The sequence below is a fragment of the Rattus norvegicus genome, chromosome 13 (genome assembly GCF_021556685.1).
Source record: "Rattus norvegicus strain SHRSP/BbbUtx chromosome 13, alternate assembly SHRSP_T2T, whole genome shotgun sequence".
NCBI classification, from domain to species: domain Eukaryota; kingdom Metazoa; phylum Chordata; class Mammalia; order Rodentia; family Muridae; genus Rattus; species Rattus norvegicus.
Genome location: NC_141546.1, coordinates 50,307,012 through 50,325,655, shown reverse-complemented (window position 1 = coordinate 50,325,655; position 18,644 = coordinate 50,307,012). Strand labels below are relative to the sequence as shown.

At 40.9% G+C, this 18,644-nt stretch overlaps 1 protein-coding gene across 8 annotated transcripts in view; it reads left to right on the top strand.

The window, feature by feature from the left end:
* Camsap2 (calmodulin regulated spectrin-associated protein family, member 2) overlaps nt 1-18,644 on the top strand; it is a 79,349-nt gene that overhangs the window by 49,880 nt on the left and 10,825 nt on the right. For 4 of the 8 annotated variants that reach the window (NM_001415803.1, NM_001134503.2, XM_087580479.1 and 1 more), the window contains 6 exons: nt 196-335; nt 7,749-7,842; nt 10,054-10,147; nt 13,933-13,967; nt 14,924-14,993; nt 15,311-17,498. In NM_001415803.1, coding sequence (NP_001402732.1) covers nt 196-335; nt 7,749-7,842; nt 10,054-10,147; nt 13,933-13,967; nt 14,924-14,993; nt 15,311-17,498 — 2,621 coding nt within the window. Of the gene's footprint in view, nt 1-195; nt 336-7,748; nt 7,843-10,053; nt 10,158-13,932; nt 13,968-14,901; nt 14,994-15,310; nt 17,499-18,644 lie in introns of all 8 variants that reach the window. The other 4 variants (XM_087580482.1, XM_087580483.1, XM_087580481.1 and 1 more) reach the window with 1 other exon arrangement.

The window sequence follows — 18,644 nt, the reverse complement described above, 5'->3', positions numbered from 1 at the left end:
TTTAATAACTAATAAAGGGTTTTTAAAGGAAGATTTAAGTATAATTCTGAGAAAAAGTTGAGAAATTTCTGTCTAGTGGCTATTACTTATAAATACATGTTTGTTAAACAAAGTTTACATACTCGTGTATTTGTACTGTCAGTAGTTCTGAAGTGTTCATGGTTAACCCAAAGCCATCCCCTTTTCTATTTGAAGATATTTGTTTGAAAGAAACTATGTCTTTGGCCGACAGTCTGTATAACCTGCAGCTGATTCAGGAATTTTGCCAAGAATACTTAAACCATTGCTGCCATTTCAGCTTGGAAGATATGCTTTATGCTGCTTCGTCCATAAAGGTAAATCACATCATTCTCACTTGCCTTCCATTAAAGGTTAAAGGCTGCTGCAGCAAACTGGGATGTCAGCAGTACCACAGGAGCCAGATCCAGATGCAGTACTAGCCGATAGAAGGGGGAAGGGAGAGGGGGACGGGAGGAGCTGGAGTTGAAGGCCAGCCTGAGCTTTTCGATGAGTCCGAGGCCAGCCAGGGATCCAGCAGACTCTAGCTCCACAAGCGAACGACTGTAAAACAAAGCCGACAGATTCACTCTGTCAGTGAAGAACTGGGGGTGTGGGGGGCTTTTTTTTCTTCTTTAAATATCCATTGTGAGCTACAAGTCTTTTACATTGTAAAGGCCAACAAAAAGTTATCTATAAGATTGATCTGTTGTTTTAGTGTGGACAGAGTATAAACCATTAAATGGTTTTTGTCATAGGTAAATGTAACAAAAGATGAGATTTTTCTTCAAAAGCAATGTGTGTGCGGGCGTCTGCCTATAATTCCAGTGTTCTGAAAAGTGATGGTGAGGCTTGAGTTAGATTCATGCCTGAGGTCATAGTGAAACACTACTCAAACAAAAAGCAGTAATAAAGCTTTCTTTTTCATGAAGAATTTTTAATTAGAGAATCAAATGAAAAACTGTGGTGTGCGTGTATATATTTGTGATGGGGTGTGTGTGTGTGTGTGTGTGTGTGTGTGTGTGTGTGTAGGGTTGCAGATAGGGCCACCACTTCTCGATTTTATTGAGATGCTGGGGGGTCCAGGCTTGGGTCCACTCTACCCCCACTGAGGCATCTCTAGCCTCTTCGGTTTGTTTTTAAATCAGATGTCAAATGTACTTTTTGCTCAGTGTTCCTTTGGCTCTTCAAGGTTTGGGATTTCCACGTGAATTTCAGGATTGTGTTTTCTAGTTCTGTAACTTTGATGGGAATTACATTGACTCTGTAGATCACTTCAGTAATTTGGCCAGTGTAACAATACTAGTTTTGTCAATCCATGTGCTGCTTCTGTCTCAATGCTTTAGGAATAAGTGATCTTATGTTTAGTTTGACTTAGAAGTTTGTCTTAGAGGAAGTTTTCTGCTGAGCCTGGTCAGAGTTCTAGTGCTAGTCCTACTTGGAAGGGCTCAAGAGTTCCTCTCAGGATGATGCTCATGTCTTCCTTTCACTTGGAATTCTTGGTATTCTGGTATCTCCTCTTTTCCTTTGTCCATTTTAGGATCTCCAAAGGGCAGAAGATAGAGCCAGTGATAAAAGCATTTCCAAATGGGGCAGTAGCCCTAGTGACTCATGGTCACTCCCTATTCTAACACATCAAATGAAAAACCTTGATTAGTCAATTCTAAAGGTTTACCTACACCATTATTAACTTTATATCTTACTAATGACTTTTCTAGCATATGCTATCAAATATAAGTACTACCTTTATAATATGAAATATTATATTATAAAAATATGGTTTAGACTAAGTTTGGTAGTGTTCCTTCCTGTCCATTTTGGAGAATAGAACAGAATATAGATTTTCATAAGGCAATATAACCCTGATATTTAGAACATTGTAAGCATGACCCAAATATAAAAACATTTCTTTAAGTCAGGCTTATTTAAAATAAATAATTGTCAACAAAAGGTCTGCTCACATTCTATATTCTTTGCTTGTCATAACCACAAGTTTGATTTTACAGTTCTGCTTAAGACTCAAACTGGAGAGAGGCTGCGCATCCATATTGCTGGGCACCTCACTTTCCCTTCAACTTTTTTTTTTTTTTCGGAGCTGGGGACCGAACCCAGGGCCTTGCACTTGCTAGGCAAGTGTTCTACCACTGAGCTAAATCCCCAACCCTCTCCCTTCAACTTTTAACAGTGGAGATGAGCACTGCCCTTTCCTCTTGTGGAATTATAGGGTGGGATTTGACTGCTGTACAGGACTGTTGGTCATTGCCTAAGCAAGTTCCTGAGCTGCATCCTAAGTACCACCCAGAAAAGCATCAGATGGTCTGGCTGTGTCCTAGTTAGGGCATAGCTCCCCTGCAGTGTACTTGGTAAACTTATTTAGAGGGCAGGGATGGCCATCGGAAGGCATGTATGCAGGACCACTTACAATGGTGAAAAGTTAGAAATTATCCATTTAAGGGTTTTTTAATATAAGCGATCCATTAAAAGGAAGATAGTTGAGAGTTTGTTTTTACTGAAACAGAAAGCCCCCAAAGACATTGTTAAGTGACAGTAAAGTTAACAAAAAAGTATATAATTACCCTCTCTCAGTCTGACTCTCTGTCTCTCTCTCTTTCTCTGTGTGCGTGAGTGTGTGTGTGTGTGTGTGTGTGTGTGTGTGTGCGCGCGCGCGCGTGCGTGTGTGTGTTTCAGGGCTCTCTCTCTTTTTTTTTTTTTTTTCTTTCAGAATTAGGGATTAAACTCAAGACCACTGACCCATATTCCCAGCCATTCCCTAAGCAATTCATTGTAATAATTGTTTACATATTGTATTAACTATTTGTAAGTGATGTAAGGTCATTTTTAACTGTCCTGTGAGCACTGGAGAGATGGCTCAGCTGGTGATGGCTTATACTACTAAACCCGACACCCTGAATTTTATCCCATTGTTGGGGGAGAAAACCAACCCCCCATGGAAGAGTATGCATAGGTTCTATGCAGACACTACATAATCTAAATCTTTGGTGTCTATATGGGGTCCTGGAACCAACTGCACATAGACGCTGAGGGACACATATATAGATTCAGAAAAAGAATCCTTAGGGTGCTATAAAACAAAAGTAATTTCTTCTCAGTGTGGTGTTGGATATGGGAGAAGGTATGAAGATGTGCTGGACTTCTTCATTCTTGTTGTTTATACTGTCTACTATGTACATGTATTTCACAACTAAAGGAAGTAGAGGTTGGAGAGATGGCTCAGAGGTTAAAAGCACATGCTGCTCTTTCAGAGAACTTGAGTTCAGTTCTCCTAATACCCATGTTGGCTTGCAACTTCCTATAACTTCTGTGACACCCTCTTCTGGCTTCCATTGGCATCTGTACTCACATGCACGAACCCAGGGGCAGGCACATGCTGCATATATTTAAAAAGTAGGCCAGGGTTGATGGCACACACCTTTAACCCCAGCACTCAGAAAGTAAGGACAGGACGTTCTCTGTGAGTCACTGGCCAGTGTGGTCTACACTGTCAGTTATAGACCAGCCAGGACTACTCAGTGAGAATCTGTCTAAAAATATATGGAAAGATGATTTTAAATTATTGTACCATTTCTGGAATGTGACCAATTCATTGTCATTTAATTACAATTTTATAATGAAGTTATCTCCAGTTTAGATACCAGAAAAGATATTTCTACAGTTCTGCCATCTTGTGGCCAATTATTGCCATTCTGTTATTAGGACAGTTCTTACCAAGAGCCTTAAAATAAATACTCCTTTCCTATCAACAGATAATTACTGCAAACTTAAGGGGTGTTTTCCCAAAAGATAAAGTTAGTCCCTAGTTAGCAGTACTGGTAGAGTAGACCCTACCGCCAGTACTTACAAAGTTTATCTTTTGGCTTTAAAGGGTGGACAGTAAAGTATAGAGCAGAGTATAGGTTGTAATGATCTTTTTTTTTTCTTCCTTTTTTTGGAGCTGGGGACCGAACCCAGGGCCTTGCGTTTGCTAGGCAAGCGCTCTACCACTGAGCTAAATCCCCAACCCGGTCATAATGATCTTAATGTGCCAGTTGGCCTTTTGTTGCTATAGCAGGCTTTGGAGTAAAGGATTGAGGAAGGCTTTATTTCTGCTAGTTTCGGACGTTTTGATCCATGCACAGCTAATGCTGTTTCTCTCAACCTTTGGTTGACGTGGGCCACCGTGGTGAAGACCTGGTGGATCAAAGCTGCTCCTCATGATGAACAAAAAGCAGAGTGCCTGAACCAGCGGGTTCCTCTTCTTCCTCTTTCTCCTCCTCTTCCTCTCCCTCCTCTCCCTCCTCTCCCTCCTCTCCCTCCTCTTCCTCCTCTTGGGCTGCCAGCTTTTGGATGTGCTGTCCACTTTCTAAACTAAGTTAATCAGTCCTCCCAGAATGCGGGCATCCACGTAGCAGGCCTGTGCTTTACTGGTGTCCGAGGTGCTCCTCAGGTGAATGTCGCCATCTAATGTCAGAGACGCCTTTGTCAGCACCTGGGTGTTCTTCTAACTTGCATTTCTGTTGTTGATTAATTTAGACATTTCTTCAATAAATACTTCTTCTGTTCTGGCAACTGTTTTAGCCTGATGAACATATAATGGTGGGCTAGGTCTTATAATCTGCATGTGGGCTGACAAACCTTGGAGAATGATGTTTGATAAAGCTAGTTAGATTGGTCAGAATTTTTAATGGTTAATCTTTTTTTATTCCTTTTATTAAAAATTGGGTTTTTCACATAACATCCTGATTACAGTTTCTTCTCCCTCTACTCCTCCTAGCTCTTCCCCACTCCCCCCACAGCTCCCCTCCCATCCAGATCAATCCCCTATCTCTCTCTCATTAGAAAATAGGCTTCTATGGGACGATAATAGAATAGAATAGGATAGAATAGAATAGGATAGGATAGGATAGGATAGGATAGGATAGGATAGAATAGAATAGAATAGAATAGAATAGAATAGAATAGATAGAATAGGATAGAATAGGATAGAATAGGATAGGATAGGATAGAATAGAATAGAATAGAATAGGATAGGATAGAATAGGATAGGATAGAATAGAATAGGATAGAATAGAATAGAATAGAATAGAATAGAATAGGATAGAATAGAATAGGATAGAATAGAATAGGATAGAATAGGATAGAATAGAGTAGAATAGGATAGGATAGGATAGAATAGGATAGAATAGGATAGAATAGGATAGAATAGAATAGAATAAGATAAAGCAAACACTAACACATTGAAATTGAGCAAAACAAAACAAACAAACAGAAGAAAAAGGAAAAGCTCAAAAGAAGGCATAAGGAACAGAAGACCCACTTGTTCTCACAGGCAGTATTTTATTCACATAAAAATACTGAACTGAAAACTGTATGGGGGGGGGACTACAGTTTTAAAGAGAGGAAAGAGAGAGAGAGACAGACAGACAGACAGACAGACAGACAATTTAAAAATAATAAGATACAAATTGTGAAAAGGAAAGGTCCCGACATGTCATGAGACAGGGAATCTGCACAGACACCATTGAGGTCATTTTCTCTTAGCCATCTAGCGTTGGACATGCAGCCACCCTTAAGAGTACTTTATTTTCTCAGTGAGACTCTTGGAGAAAAATTGTCATGTGCAAGTGGCTGTCTATTCAAGATAAAGCTGCTGGGTTGGGGATAGGGAATGCCACTTCTCCTTTGTGCTCTAGGACCCCAACTGGTACAGATGAGTGCAGGCCCTGTCCATTCTGCCTCAGACTGTGTGCGTTCATATGTGATTTGATCATGTTGATGGAGAGGGTCTTGTTTGGTGTTCTCCGTTCCCTCTGGTTCTTACTCTCTTTCTACCTCTTCTATGGGGTTCCCTGAGGGAGGAGTGGTTGATAGAGAAATGCTCTTTAGGGCTGAGTGTCAAAGGCCTCTCTCTCATTCACTGCTTACGAAGGCCAGTGCTCTGTAGGTCATTTTATGTAGAAGTATAGTCAGTGCACGAGGATTCACTGGGAGTGGAGTAGTCATAGGTATTAGTATTTCAGAGAAGGGAAAGATCAGGAGCATCACAGTTCAGCAAGTCAAGTAAAGTGAAAAGTGTGGTGACCCAACCAGTGCTGTTTGGAGGAGCTCATTGTAAGACTGCAGTGGTTCAGCAAGAGGATGGGAGAAGTGCAGGACTGGGATGAGTCTGTTCTTAAGGAATTTCATCAGAAGGTAAGAGTGTAGGGGTGCGGAGAAATTAGATAGGAGGGTTGACTGAGAGAAGGTCTTGCTTTTCAGTGGAAGAAAGATGAAAGGAAGGGTAAGTGGTGACTGTAATTAGGAATGCAGAGATGAGAAGGGGTGCAAGCAGGGGTGCATCCACAGTGCAAGGGATTGAAATATCATTCTCTTGTTAAAGAGAAAGTACAGATTTCACCAGCTTCAAATAACAGCTGTTGATGACGAAGCATTAGATTGTCCTGGGGATTTACAGTAAAAACAAATACTGAAAGAGAAGTAAACAGCCTAGTTGGTCCTGTCCTGTGCTCTGTGTCCTTCCACAGTGCCCTGTGTCTCACAGTCACCACGTCCACTGAGATGTTTGGGAAAGTGTCAGAGACCTTTTCTGGTCACCTGTTTTTCCAGTCTTGTTTTTTTCAGCGGCAGTCAGGGTTGCTCAGATCAGAGATTTGGAGACATCCTTGATTCTTCTGCTTTCTGGAGCCATAAGGTGGCAAATGAATATATGGATGTTACCAGCTTAAATATGAAAAAAGTCTAGGTGATAAAATTTAAGGAAGTGTGTTCATGTTAGTGCCTTAATTAGCAAATTTGTGGAAGGCAAGACATCAGAAAACACCCATATTTCCAGTGATAATAGCCATAATGAGGAAAATGGGTTTCATACAGTTATTTTTAGAAATATATTAAATACCTAAAATTGAAATTATTCTTTATATATATTAACATATAAGCCTAATTCAAGTACAGTAGGACACGTCTTTAACACCACTGCTTAGGGGGCTGGGGATTTAGCTCAGTGGTAGAGCGCTTACCTAGGAAGCGCAAGGCCCTGGGTTCGGTCCCCAGCTCCGAAAAAAAGAACCAAAAAAAAAAAAAAAAACCACTGCTCAGATTTCAAGATTGTCTCAAAACAAAACAACTAAAATCCTAAAATCATATATATGTTTGTACACCGTTATATATTATATGTATAATCCTGTAGAAATATGCTTTTGAGAACTCCTTTAAGCCATTTAAAATTTATTTGCATTCTCAAGTATAAATAATAAATTATTATCCTTAATGTATTCAAAATTAGAAGTATTAAATGATTAAAACAGTGCATTTATATTTCAAGGTTATTTAGTCATAGGAGTATAGAGTCTATGGGTCACCACTACACACATTTACTTAGCATGTGGATTAGCATGATCAAAATGTGGACGCAATATTTCAATTACACACATTTTCCAAAAGCGTTTTACTTTTTTTTCAAACGGTAGATGTTCTTCGTGCTACCTGTTTATGTTTATCCGGTTTATGTTATCTCAGAGTTGTACATAGCTGGAGATGCGATGCCTGGAAGCTTCCTATCAGAGGTCTGGACATGTGTAGTTACTAAGTGCTAAACCTTTTACTCCAGCTCTAATACAACAGAGCAAACATTTTAAAATAACAATCGGGTAGAATTCAAATGTATATTTGAGAGGATAAAACAAAACTTTGTCACTGTTATGATTGTTATGTCCTAATGTAAGACTTCTTTTAATTTTCTCAACTCTCTTATATAGAGTAATTATTTGGTGTTCATGGCAGAACTCTTCTGGTGGTTCGAAGTTGTGAAGCCTTCCTTTGTGCAGCCTCGTGTTGTCCGTCCACAAGGAGGTAATCTATCTTGGTCATTTTTAATGTAGAAAAATGGAAGGTTTATACATTTCATCTGGCTTTTTGAGTTTTTGTTTGTTTTTTAAGAAAGGGTTTCTCGGGGCTGGGGATTTAGCTCAGTGGTAGAGCGCTTACCTAGGAAGCGCAAGGCCCTGGGTTTGGTCCCCAGCTCTGAAAAAAAGAACCAAAAAAAAAAAAAAAAAAAGAAAGGGTTTCTCTCTGTAGCACCGGTTGTCCTGAAAGAAGCCCTGTAGACCAGGTTGGTCTCAAACTCATGGTGGTCCACCTGCCTCTGCTCCTGAGTGCTGGGATTAACGGTGTGTACCACCACCCAGCTCATCCGGTTACTTTGTTTGGATAGAACCTTGTTATTATTCTAGATCCCAGCCATTACCCTGGATAAAAAGGCCCCAGCTTATTTGTAAGGAACAGGAAGCCTTTGCTATCCTATGGCTCGGAGCTCTCAGCGTCCTGGTGCTGTCTGCCCCTTTACCTGTTATTCCAGCCCAGGCCTTTCTTAGTGGGTTCTTTGTTTTTCATTGTTTCACCCAAACTCCACTCATATTAAGACAATTTTCTTTTAAACAATGGAATACTTTGTGGATATATTTTTTAAACTAGTAGCTTCTGTAACAATAAAATTATGGTAAAAGTAATAAGAAATCAGAGGGCTTCTGCACAAGTCTCTAGGAATAAAGACGAAATTGCTGACAAGGGCTGGGAGCACAGCTCAATGGTAGAGTACTTGTCTAGCTTACATACAGCCCTGGGTTCAAACTTCATCACTGCCAGAAAGCAAAAATAAATAAAAAGAATTCCTTCTGGATTTTTTTTTTTTTAAAGAGCAAATGCTGTGTATAGCACAGTGAAACAAGCTTTCATTTTAAAATCAGATATGTATTCCTACAGGTAGAAATGATTCTAAGTTTAGCATTTCTTCTAAACCTAGAACTTTCTTCCAGCAAAAATTACAGAGTAGTTCTTCCCGCAACAGTGGCTACTACACCCAGCAAAAACTGCGGCTGTTCTACTTCTTGTAGCAGCTTTCCTCACCCCCAGTTTCCTTTTCTAATCACTGTAGTTAACCCCTGCCTTCCCAGAGATACAAAGGAAGAAAAAAATTAGGAAGAAAGAGGAGGGGGTTGTAAAATAACCAAAGAACTACTTATCATTCTAGTGGGTATTATTTTACATTATAAAATATGCTGCCCCAAGGCGACATTCTGTGCAATATGAAATAATAGGCATTTGATCAGCCTGGGATCTCAAAGCCATTTAAAGTAGACTGTAAGTAGTGAGCTGTTAGGTAATAATACCGTGAAAGACTCTTAGATCCTTAAGGCCGTTGACACCTTTAATAATTATCTAACCATGTTGACACCTTTAATAATTATCTAACCAATATTTACACAACAGTTTGCAATTAGTGTGACTGTCACTTGCATTGCTTTTTCTAGTTGTGTCTGTGAAGCCCAGCACTCAGCAGTAACAACAGTTTTTGCATTAAACATCACTCAAAACTAAGTTGTTTCCCTATGATTACTTATAAGTGTTCGTAAACTAGATACAGTGACAGTTTTCCAGTGAAATTCTGACTTTAGTTAACTACAAACCTACCAGCTATTTCATAAAAAGCAAAACTGAAACCTACCTCAGGTCTCTAAAGTTCTGTGAAAACTTTCACAATATTAAGTAAGCCCTTGGGCTTCTCCTCGTCTTGAATACCTGTCTTTATTTTATGGTCCCTTCTCCCACTACCTCAAGTGGACCTTTAAGAGTCAGATTATAGTAAGAGAATCTTTTGATCTTTTGGAAATTATTTAAGGGTACATTTATATTAGAATTAGTTAAGAAAACAGAGGGAGGGGTTGGGGATTTAGCTCAGTGGTAGAGCGCTTGCTAGCAAGCGCAAGGCCCTGGGTTCAGTCCCCAGCTCCGAAAAAAAGAAAAAAAAAAGAAAGAAAGAAAACAGAGGTAGTTCTGGGGTCCTAGGCTTGATTCCCCAGCCCAGAAAGAAAGAAAGCAGGACAGGGAGAGGAAGAAAGAAGGGAAGGGGGGGAAGAAAAGAAGAAGAAAGAAAGAACATGATACTCTATAACTAATCAGGGAAATAGAAAGGAAAATGTAAAGTTTACTTATGGCTCAGAATGTCTGCAATAGTGTTAGAAATAACTTGACTGTACAGTTTTGAAGTTTTGTCTTTTATTCTAGCTGAGCCTGCGAAAGACATGCCATCGGTTCCTGTCTTAAATGCTGCCAAAAGAAACGTCCTGGATAGTTCTTCTAGTTCTGACTTCACCTCCAGGTAGTCCACAGTGACTTCACTGTTTGCATGTCATTTACTAATGAATTCAAATAATATTTTGACATTAAAAAAAGGTTTTAAATTTTATAGTTAGATTTGTAAATTAACTTACAAGTAGCTTATGCTACCAAGGCCTATTTTAATTTAAGTATATTGAAATTTCTATTGAAATGAGTGTTTCATAAGTAGGTTTTAATGAACCAACACTGAAAAGTGGAAAATAATAATGTAAGCTCCAAATATGAAACCTAAAATTAAACTTTGTTGCTGCATTACTTCTGTAATTGAGAATTATTTAAGATTCAGTTATTAATATTGAAAAATATCTAAAAGATGACTCTTAGGCCTCAGGGAAATTTTAAAATTAGATCCGAATGGTTACATTTTTAACCATGTTTATTTATGTATGTGAGCACCTGCGGAGGTCGATGACAACTTGTAAGATCAGGTCTGTCCTTCCATGGGGTACTCCTGGGACCACACTCAAACCATCAGGCTTGGCAAATACCTTTACCTGCTCAGCTGTCTTGCTGACCCTGGATTTGTAAATTTCTTAGTATTAAAACAATTTTTGAAACAGGTTTTCCCCACTTATGTTTGTTGCTGTGATAAAACACCATGACCAAAAGCAATTTAAGGGAAAAGGTTTATTTTGGCTTGGGAATCCAGAATGGGGTAGGCATCAGGAAGGTAGAGCAAGAAGCCTGGGGCTTTCCTCGCCAGCTGCAAACACAAAAGCAGAGCGCACACTGCATGTGGGCAAGGCTGCAGACCCTCAGGGCTCACCCCAGTGATAGTCTTCCTCCAGCCAGATACCCTCCTAGAGTTCCATAGCCTTCAAACAGCAATTGGGCCCAGGCGTTCAAATGCCTGTTTTAGTGGAAGGCCCCCCTTTTTTATTTAAATCACCTCACCACACCACAAAGAGGTATATATTTTTCTAGTTACCTACCTAGTTATTAAAAGGTAGATTTAAATAAATATATTATTGAATCTTTATTGAATGCTTCTGTTTTTATATATCAGAGGCTGAATTGAAAGTTAAGTAAGAATGTTCTAATTAAATAATCTTGACTATTCAGCCAAGTATATGATAAAAATCATTTGCCAGCTTAAAATATTTATTTATCTATTTATTTGGTTTTTCCAGACGGGGTTTCTCTGTGTAACCCTGGTTGTCCTGAACTCACTCTATAGACCAAGCTAGTGTTGAACTCAGGGATCCTTCTGCCTCTGCTTCCAAGTGTTGGGGTTAAACAGGTACACTACCACATATAGCAGTTCAATCTAAGAAAAGTTTAAGCAGAATCCATAAGTAGCCTGCCTGCTTTTTCCTTCCTCTCTCTGTCTTTGTTGTTGTTGTTATGGCTGTGCTGTGTTGTGTTGGTTTGACAAGGTCTCACTGTGTAGCTCTGGCTGGCCTGAGACTCTCTATACCAGGATGTCTCTAACTCACGGAGGTGCACTGCCCCTGCCTCCTGTGTGCTGAGAGTAACAGTGTGCACCCACACTTAGCTTTTCATTTGTATCTAGTAAGTACATCTTAAAATTTATATTGACTTTAGACTCTGCAGTCTAATTCTTTTGTTTAAAATTACTGTGTTCTGTGGATTTTTAGGAAATCAGGAAGATCTATTAAAAATACACTTTATTTTCTCTTTCTTCCTCCTCCTCTTCTTCCTCCTCCTCTTTCTCCTTCTCTCTCTGCATGTTGTCCTTTCTCTTTTTTTCTCCCGTCCAGTCTCCCCTGAAGACTTCCCAAGCCTCAATCCTTGGGGCCTGAAGCAGCTTCTCAATAAACCTGCCATCAATATATTCTTTTAAAAACAAGAATACACTTTAAAAAGTAATGAGCAAAAACTTCCAGGTACTCTTTGCATTAATTCTTGACCTCATTACATAAAAACAAAAACTTACTCTGAAGCTATCACTCCCTTGTCAAGTGTGTGTTCATGAATGTGAAGCCCAGGGTTGACTGAACTTGGAGTGCCCTAGTTCCCTGTATTTCCTACCTTCAGGAGCTTTCTGGTGTCTGTAAAGGAACTGCCTTACTCTCCTCAGCCTCTAGTTTACTGCTTTCTGCTACTTCACTAAGTTTTCTATTCGGAACCTGTCTTGCAATGCAGTGCAGAAGGGTTAAGTTATGGAGGACTACTGCTCTCAAGCTGGGGACATCACTCAGTTCCAGAGTGAGTCCTTAGCACATACAAGGTCCTGAGTTTGACCTCCAGCACCTAAGAAGAAAAGAAAGGGTTGGGGTAGCTAGTCTAGGAGTGTCTGTTTATTTTGTCCTATGGGAAACTCTAAATATAATTACTCTGGTGCTTTCTTGATTGACTCAGTTTCTTCCCTTGAAAGTTTAGGAAATGCTCAGTATTCTGGATCGTCATTCCTGTACTGTGGACCTTCCATTTGAAAGTGAACAGGGAAGCTTTAAGAATGGATCATGCAGTCATGATTAGGATGGGGACCCTGAATGAACAGCCTCCCCTTCTCTGCCCATGGAAAAATAAAGCTTAGGTCCTTTGGAAACTCATCCTTTACTTAGATACCCCAGGCTATTCTCTCTCTTTTCTAGGAGAACCCCAATAACCAGGTAGATTCCAAGTCTTCTCCCTTGAGGAGTTCCTATCTACTATCATCCTTGGCGCCCAGGCCCTCTAATGTCTGTTAAGCTTCCACAAGGTCCTTTGTAGAACTTTTGATAAAGGATTTGATTAATTTTTCCTCTCCCTGGGAATAATGTGGTCACATCTACAGATGTTGCTATACCTGAAGTAAAGGTCACGTGAGTAAAAAGGAAGCGGTCACAGCAGAAGACAGGCCCATCCCATCTATTTGGCTCCTGCTTGACTCTGGAGTATCCCAGCATCAAAATCCTCTGTGCAAGTTTGAAAATGAGACAGTAACCAGCTTTACATCATGATAGCCATTATTTGGGGAAGAAGAAAAGAATGAACACATTTTAATAACCAGTTTACTAGTATTCAGGATTACCCTCTCTGGTCAGAGAGCTAAGCAAGAGTAGCTATGGAATGTATCTCAGAAGGCAGGACATCACAGGCATGCTGGGGAACTGTGTGTGTTCATTGATAGGCCTGACCATGAGTACGGATAAACTGAGAATACAAGCTGCACAGAATTGGGAGAAAGAATCAGAGATCTGGGTAACATTTGATTTGGACAGTGTGGCTGCATTCTAGAAAAAGCTTGTTGATTGAGCTCTCGTAAGTGGTAAAGGCACAGACAGCATTGGGAGTGCCCTAGGTCTGCAGCGGTTGTGTTTGTTAAGACTCTGTTTGTCTGAGCTGAGAGACATGAGTCGCATGAGCTGCTAAAGCCACTGCCACTTATCCCTGATTCCCATTAACTGGGATATATAACACCACTGGATACCAGCGGAACATGGTGACTTAGAACTTAAAAGGAGGACAAAAAGTATATCTTGATCTGGCCAGTTATCACTATTACTGAGGAGAAAACTTGTCAGTTCCCTTGGACCTAGTACTGTAGGGCAGAGTTATGTCAGAGCAGGAAAGGTCCACAGACATGCGATATACTGAAAGGCCTGTCAGGATCATCTGGGATTTTATTGGACAGAAGTTTTTGGAGATTTAAATTTCCCCAAAATACTGCCAATTATTGTTTGTTTGTTTGTTTTTTTAATTTTTCATTGTTTATAAAAAGGTATGTGGGGGTGAAAAGAGAGGAAGAGAATGTATTATATATATTATGTGGTACGTTGGGAAGGAGCTATATTTACAGTCTCATCATTTGCCTTTTAGATATACACGTCCCCAAACTCATTCTTCAGTCTCAGGTAAGGTATTTGAAAAGGCCTGTTGAGGTGAATGCTATGTTAAGTAGGCTGACTTGGAAATAAGTGAGAATAAGTATGTATATGTAGTCTTTTTTCTGAAAAGTGTCTGTTATATACATGAAGATGATCTGTAGCTCCATGCGAGCTTTTCTTCCTTCTTTGTGGACTAACCCAAGAACTCTGTGTCACGTGCTGGGCAGCTGTGGTACTCGTGCCTGCTGCAGTACTGTGAGCTGTGTCCCTAGTCCCTGTGCCTGCTTTTGCTTTGTTTTGGAGACAAGGTCTCACCTGGCCCAGACGGGCCTCAAACTCCTTATGTACCCAGAGATGACCATGAACTTCTGATGTTCCTGTCTTGCTCTGTAAGTGCTGGGAATACAGGCATGTGCCACCATGTCTAGCTAATGGAGATGTGCCACCAGGCCCTGTTTGTATTTTTCTTGAGGTCTCTTTGTGGTACCCAAGCTAGTCTTAGACTACTAATCCTCCTGCCCCAATCTCCCAAGTACTGGTATTCCTGCCATGTGCCACTATACTTAATGGATGTGTTTGTTTGGGCTCAGAGATTAAAATGTCTGCTCTTCAAGAGGTCCTAAGTTCAATTCCCAGCAACTATATGGTGGCTCACAACCATCTATAATGAATTCTGGTACCTTCTTCTGGCCTGCAGGTGTACATGCAGGTAGAATGCTATATATAAATAAGTAAAAAAGTATAAAATTCTTTATATGTATATACTTATATTTAGCAGGAAGGTAGTTTACTAGAGATTAAACTCAGAGCCTCTCTTGCTAGTCAGGTGTTAGCTATAAATTACATACTGCTTCCTTAAACTTTAAAAAAAAAGGAATTATTTGTGTTGTCGCTACTGAGCTTTTACCTTTTAGTGCCACGAATGAACTCTCAAATATGTCAAACACATGGTTTCAATGAGTTTTCCTTTTTTGCATTTGAAGGAGGAATTAGAAGGTCTTCATCTATGTCTTATGTTGATGGCTTCATAGGAACATGGCCTAAAGAGAAAAGGTAAAAACAGTTATCTTGGTGTGGTCACATTACCAAAAAATGCCAGTTTTATCTCACTCTGCCTTTTTGTTGTAGTTAGTCAACTCGCCAAAGCACAATTTCAGTTAGGACCTAACTCTAAAAGGGCAGCACAGGGGATTAATAGAGGTCGAAGGGGGTAAACCAAAGGGTGCTGGAGCAGCCCAGTCCACCATGAGGTCAGCAAGCTTCGAGAGGCGAAGGAAGAACATAGACTTCCAAACAACTGCTCAATGGTATTTTTAAAATTGTTTATTTCCTGTAATTTCTTAAATATTTTGTCTTCACATCTTTTTTAGAACATCTGTACATGGCGTTTCATTTGATATTTCTTTCGATAAAGAAGACAATGCCCAGAGCTCCACTCCAAACCGAGGAATCATCCGCTCTGTTAGTAATGAGGGGCTCAACAACAGTCGGGCATCCAAACACATTAGGAAAAATCTGTCCTTCAAGCCAGTGAATGGAGGAGAAGAGGAAAGCATTGAAGAAGAACTTCATGTCGACCCTCATGGGGACCTCAAATCTTACATGCCTCTCAGCACAAATGAACTGAACTCTAATGAGAATACTCACCACAAGCTCCCAAACGGGGCTTTACAAAATAGAGTGCTTCTAGATGAGTTTGGGAATCAGATTGAAACTCCGAGCATTGAAGAAGCATTACAGATAATCCATGATACTGAAAAACCTCCTCATACAGCGCGGCCAGATCAGATTGCTAATGGCTTCTTTCTTCACGGTCAGGATCTGAGTCTCCTGAATTCAAATATCAAGCTAAGCCAGTCCAGTCCTGATAACATAACTGACCCAAAAGGCGCCTTGAGTCCCATAACTGACACTACAGAAGTCGACACTGGAATTCACGTTCCTTCAGAAGACATTCCCGAAACCATGGACGAGGACTCTTCCTTGAGAGATTATACTGTTAGCTTAGACTCTGACATGGATGATGCGTCTAAATTTCTTCAGGACTATGATATAAGAGCCAGCAACCCCAGAGAGGCCCTGAGTCCCTGCCCAAGTACCATCAGCACCAAGTCTCAGCCGGGGAGCAGCGCCTCCTCCAGCTCTGGGGTGAAAATGACCAGCTTCGCTGAGCAGAAGTTCAGGAAGCTGAATCATACTGATGGGAAGAGTAGTGGGAGCAGTTCTCAGAAAACTACCCCGGAAGGCTCAGAGCTGAATATTCCTCACATGGTTTCTTGGGCTCAAATTCCAGAAGAATCGGGTGTTGCCCAAGGCCGGGACACTACACAGCTGTTGGCGTCTGAAATGGTGCATCTTAGGATGAGGCTAGAGGAAAAGAGACGTGCTATAGAAGCCCAGAAAAAGAAAATGGAAGCTGCTTTTACCAAACAGAGGCAGAAAATGGGAAGGACAGCGTTCCTAACTGTTGTGAAAAAGAAAGGGGATGGGATTTCTCCTCTCCGAGAGGAAGCAGCAGGTGCAGAAGACGAGAAAGTATATACTGACCGAGCCAAAGAGAAGGAGTCACAGAAAATGGACGGGCAGAGGAGCAAGTCCTTAGCAGACATAAAAGAAAGCATGGAGAACCCTCAGGGCAAATGGCTAAAGTCCCCAAGCACGCCTGTTGATCCCGAGAAGCAGTGGAACCTGACAAGTCCCTCAGAGGAGACTTTAAATGAGGGAGAACTTTTAGAGTACACAAAGTCCATCGAAAAGCTGAATTCATCCCTGCACTTTCTACAACAGGAAATGCAGCGCTTGTCCCTTCAGCAGGAGATGTTAATGCAGATGAGAGAGCAGCAGTCTTGGGTGATCTCACCTCCGCAGCCCTCTCCACAGAAGCAGATCCGCGATTTTAAACCTAGACAGGCAGGCCTGTCGTCAGCTGCTGCACCGTTCTCAGCAGACTCCCCACGCCCCACTCATCCGTCTCCGCAGTCTTCTACCAGGAAGAGTGCATCTTTTTCTGTTAAAAATCAAAGGACTCCAAGGCCAAATGAATTAAAAATAACTCCTCTGAATCGAACCTTGACACCTCCTCGGTCTGTGGATAGTCTTCCTCGGCTAAGGAGGTTTTCCCCGAGCCAGGTTCCCATTCAGACACGGTCGTTCGTATGTTTTGGTGATGATGGAGAGCCCCAAAAAGAGCCCAAACCAAAAGAGGAGATTAAAAAGGAGCCTTCAGAGTGCAAAGGGACTTTGGAATCTTGTGACCATAATCCTGGGGAGAAGGAGGTTAAACCTCTTGAATCAACAGTGTCTGAAGTGTTGTCACAGCCCATCACAGAGACTGTGTGTGTGACACCAAATGAGGACCAACTGAATCAACCCACAGATCCTCCGCCTAAGCCCGTTTTCCCACCTACTGCTCCTAAAAATGTCAATCTGATTGAAGTTTCTCTGTCAGATTTAAAACCCCCTGAAAAGGCTGATGTGTCTGTTGAAAAGTTTGATGGAGAGAGTGACAAGGAACAGTTTGATGATGACCAGAAAGTATGCTGTGGCTTCTTTTTTAAGGTAATACTAATGACATAGTTCTGAGCATCCTCTTAGGATGGGTGCCTGCGTGTTTTTTAAGTTGATACATTTACTTCTTCAGTAACAATGGCATTACAGTCAGCCATTATTCCTGAAAGGGTTCTAGGCAGACCAGGCTTTGGACTACAGAAGTACTTAGGTACGCTGGTTCCTGCAGTCGAGTTCCAGTTTGGACTCAGAGTTGCACTCCTCCACCATAGTCATGGCATGTGTGTAGTTAAATTATATCACATGGTTCCCTACTCCTGTTCTCACTTTTATTGAAGCCCTATTTCCAATGGATAAAACACTCAAATTGTATCATATTTAAATATATGTTAAGGTCTGAACATTTTTTATCAACTTGAGTTTTACAGACTTATCAGATAGGATCTTTTACAGTGAAATGTTTTTAAAAGGGTGTAGTAGTTTGATGTTATCATTGAGATACAGTTTCTCTTTTTCTGCAGTTCTGGGAACCAAAGCCAATGCTTTGCATACTGAACAGAGGTCTGCCAATAGCTATATTGTCCACCCCTGAAAAAACTCCTCTAAAAACAGTTGGAGAAAAGATGTATACACGATCTCTGGGCTGTGGTGTTCCGTACTCATGCTCTCCATCGTGGACCACATTTGCTTTTCTATAACTAGAATGTATGTTTCAGATTTGTTCTTGGTAAGGCACTAAAACCAGGTGATCACTAGCCCTGTGTCTGTACAGATTAGGAGCATCCGTTTTAATCTTACTATTGCTCTTAGAGTTCAGTAGTTAAACCGTACTTCAGCCAGACGGGGCAGAGCCTGGGCAGCATACTTCCTGATGGTGAACACCTTAGGCTTTATCCATAAATAACCTCATGGTAAGTAAAGCGTTTCTTCTCTGTTATCTGGTCACCATGTGGAAGAGCACGCTTTCCACCGTCAGAACGTGTGCTGTTCATGCTTCCCTTCGGTTCAGCGACTGTTGCCTCGGGCCCGGTAAAGATGCTCAGGGTAGATTTACTTGGAAAGGTGCACAGAGCAGCCACTCGGTGGCGACGTGTGCTGCAGCAGTGGTAACAAACAAGCGAGCTGAGACCTCGGAGACAGTGGGTTTTGCTTGTTTTGTTGTGATTTATTTTAAACTTTATCTCAGGATGCTTATCC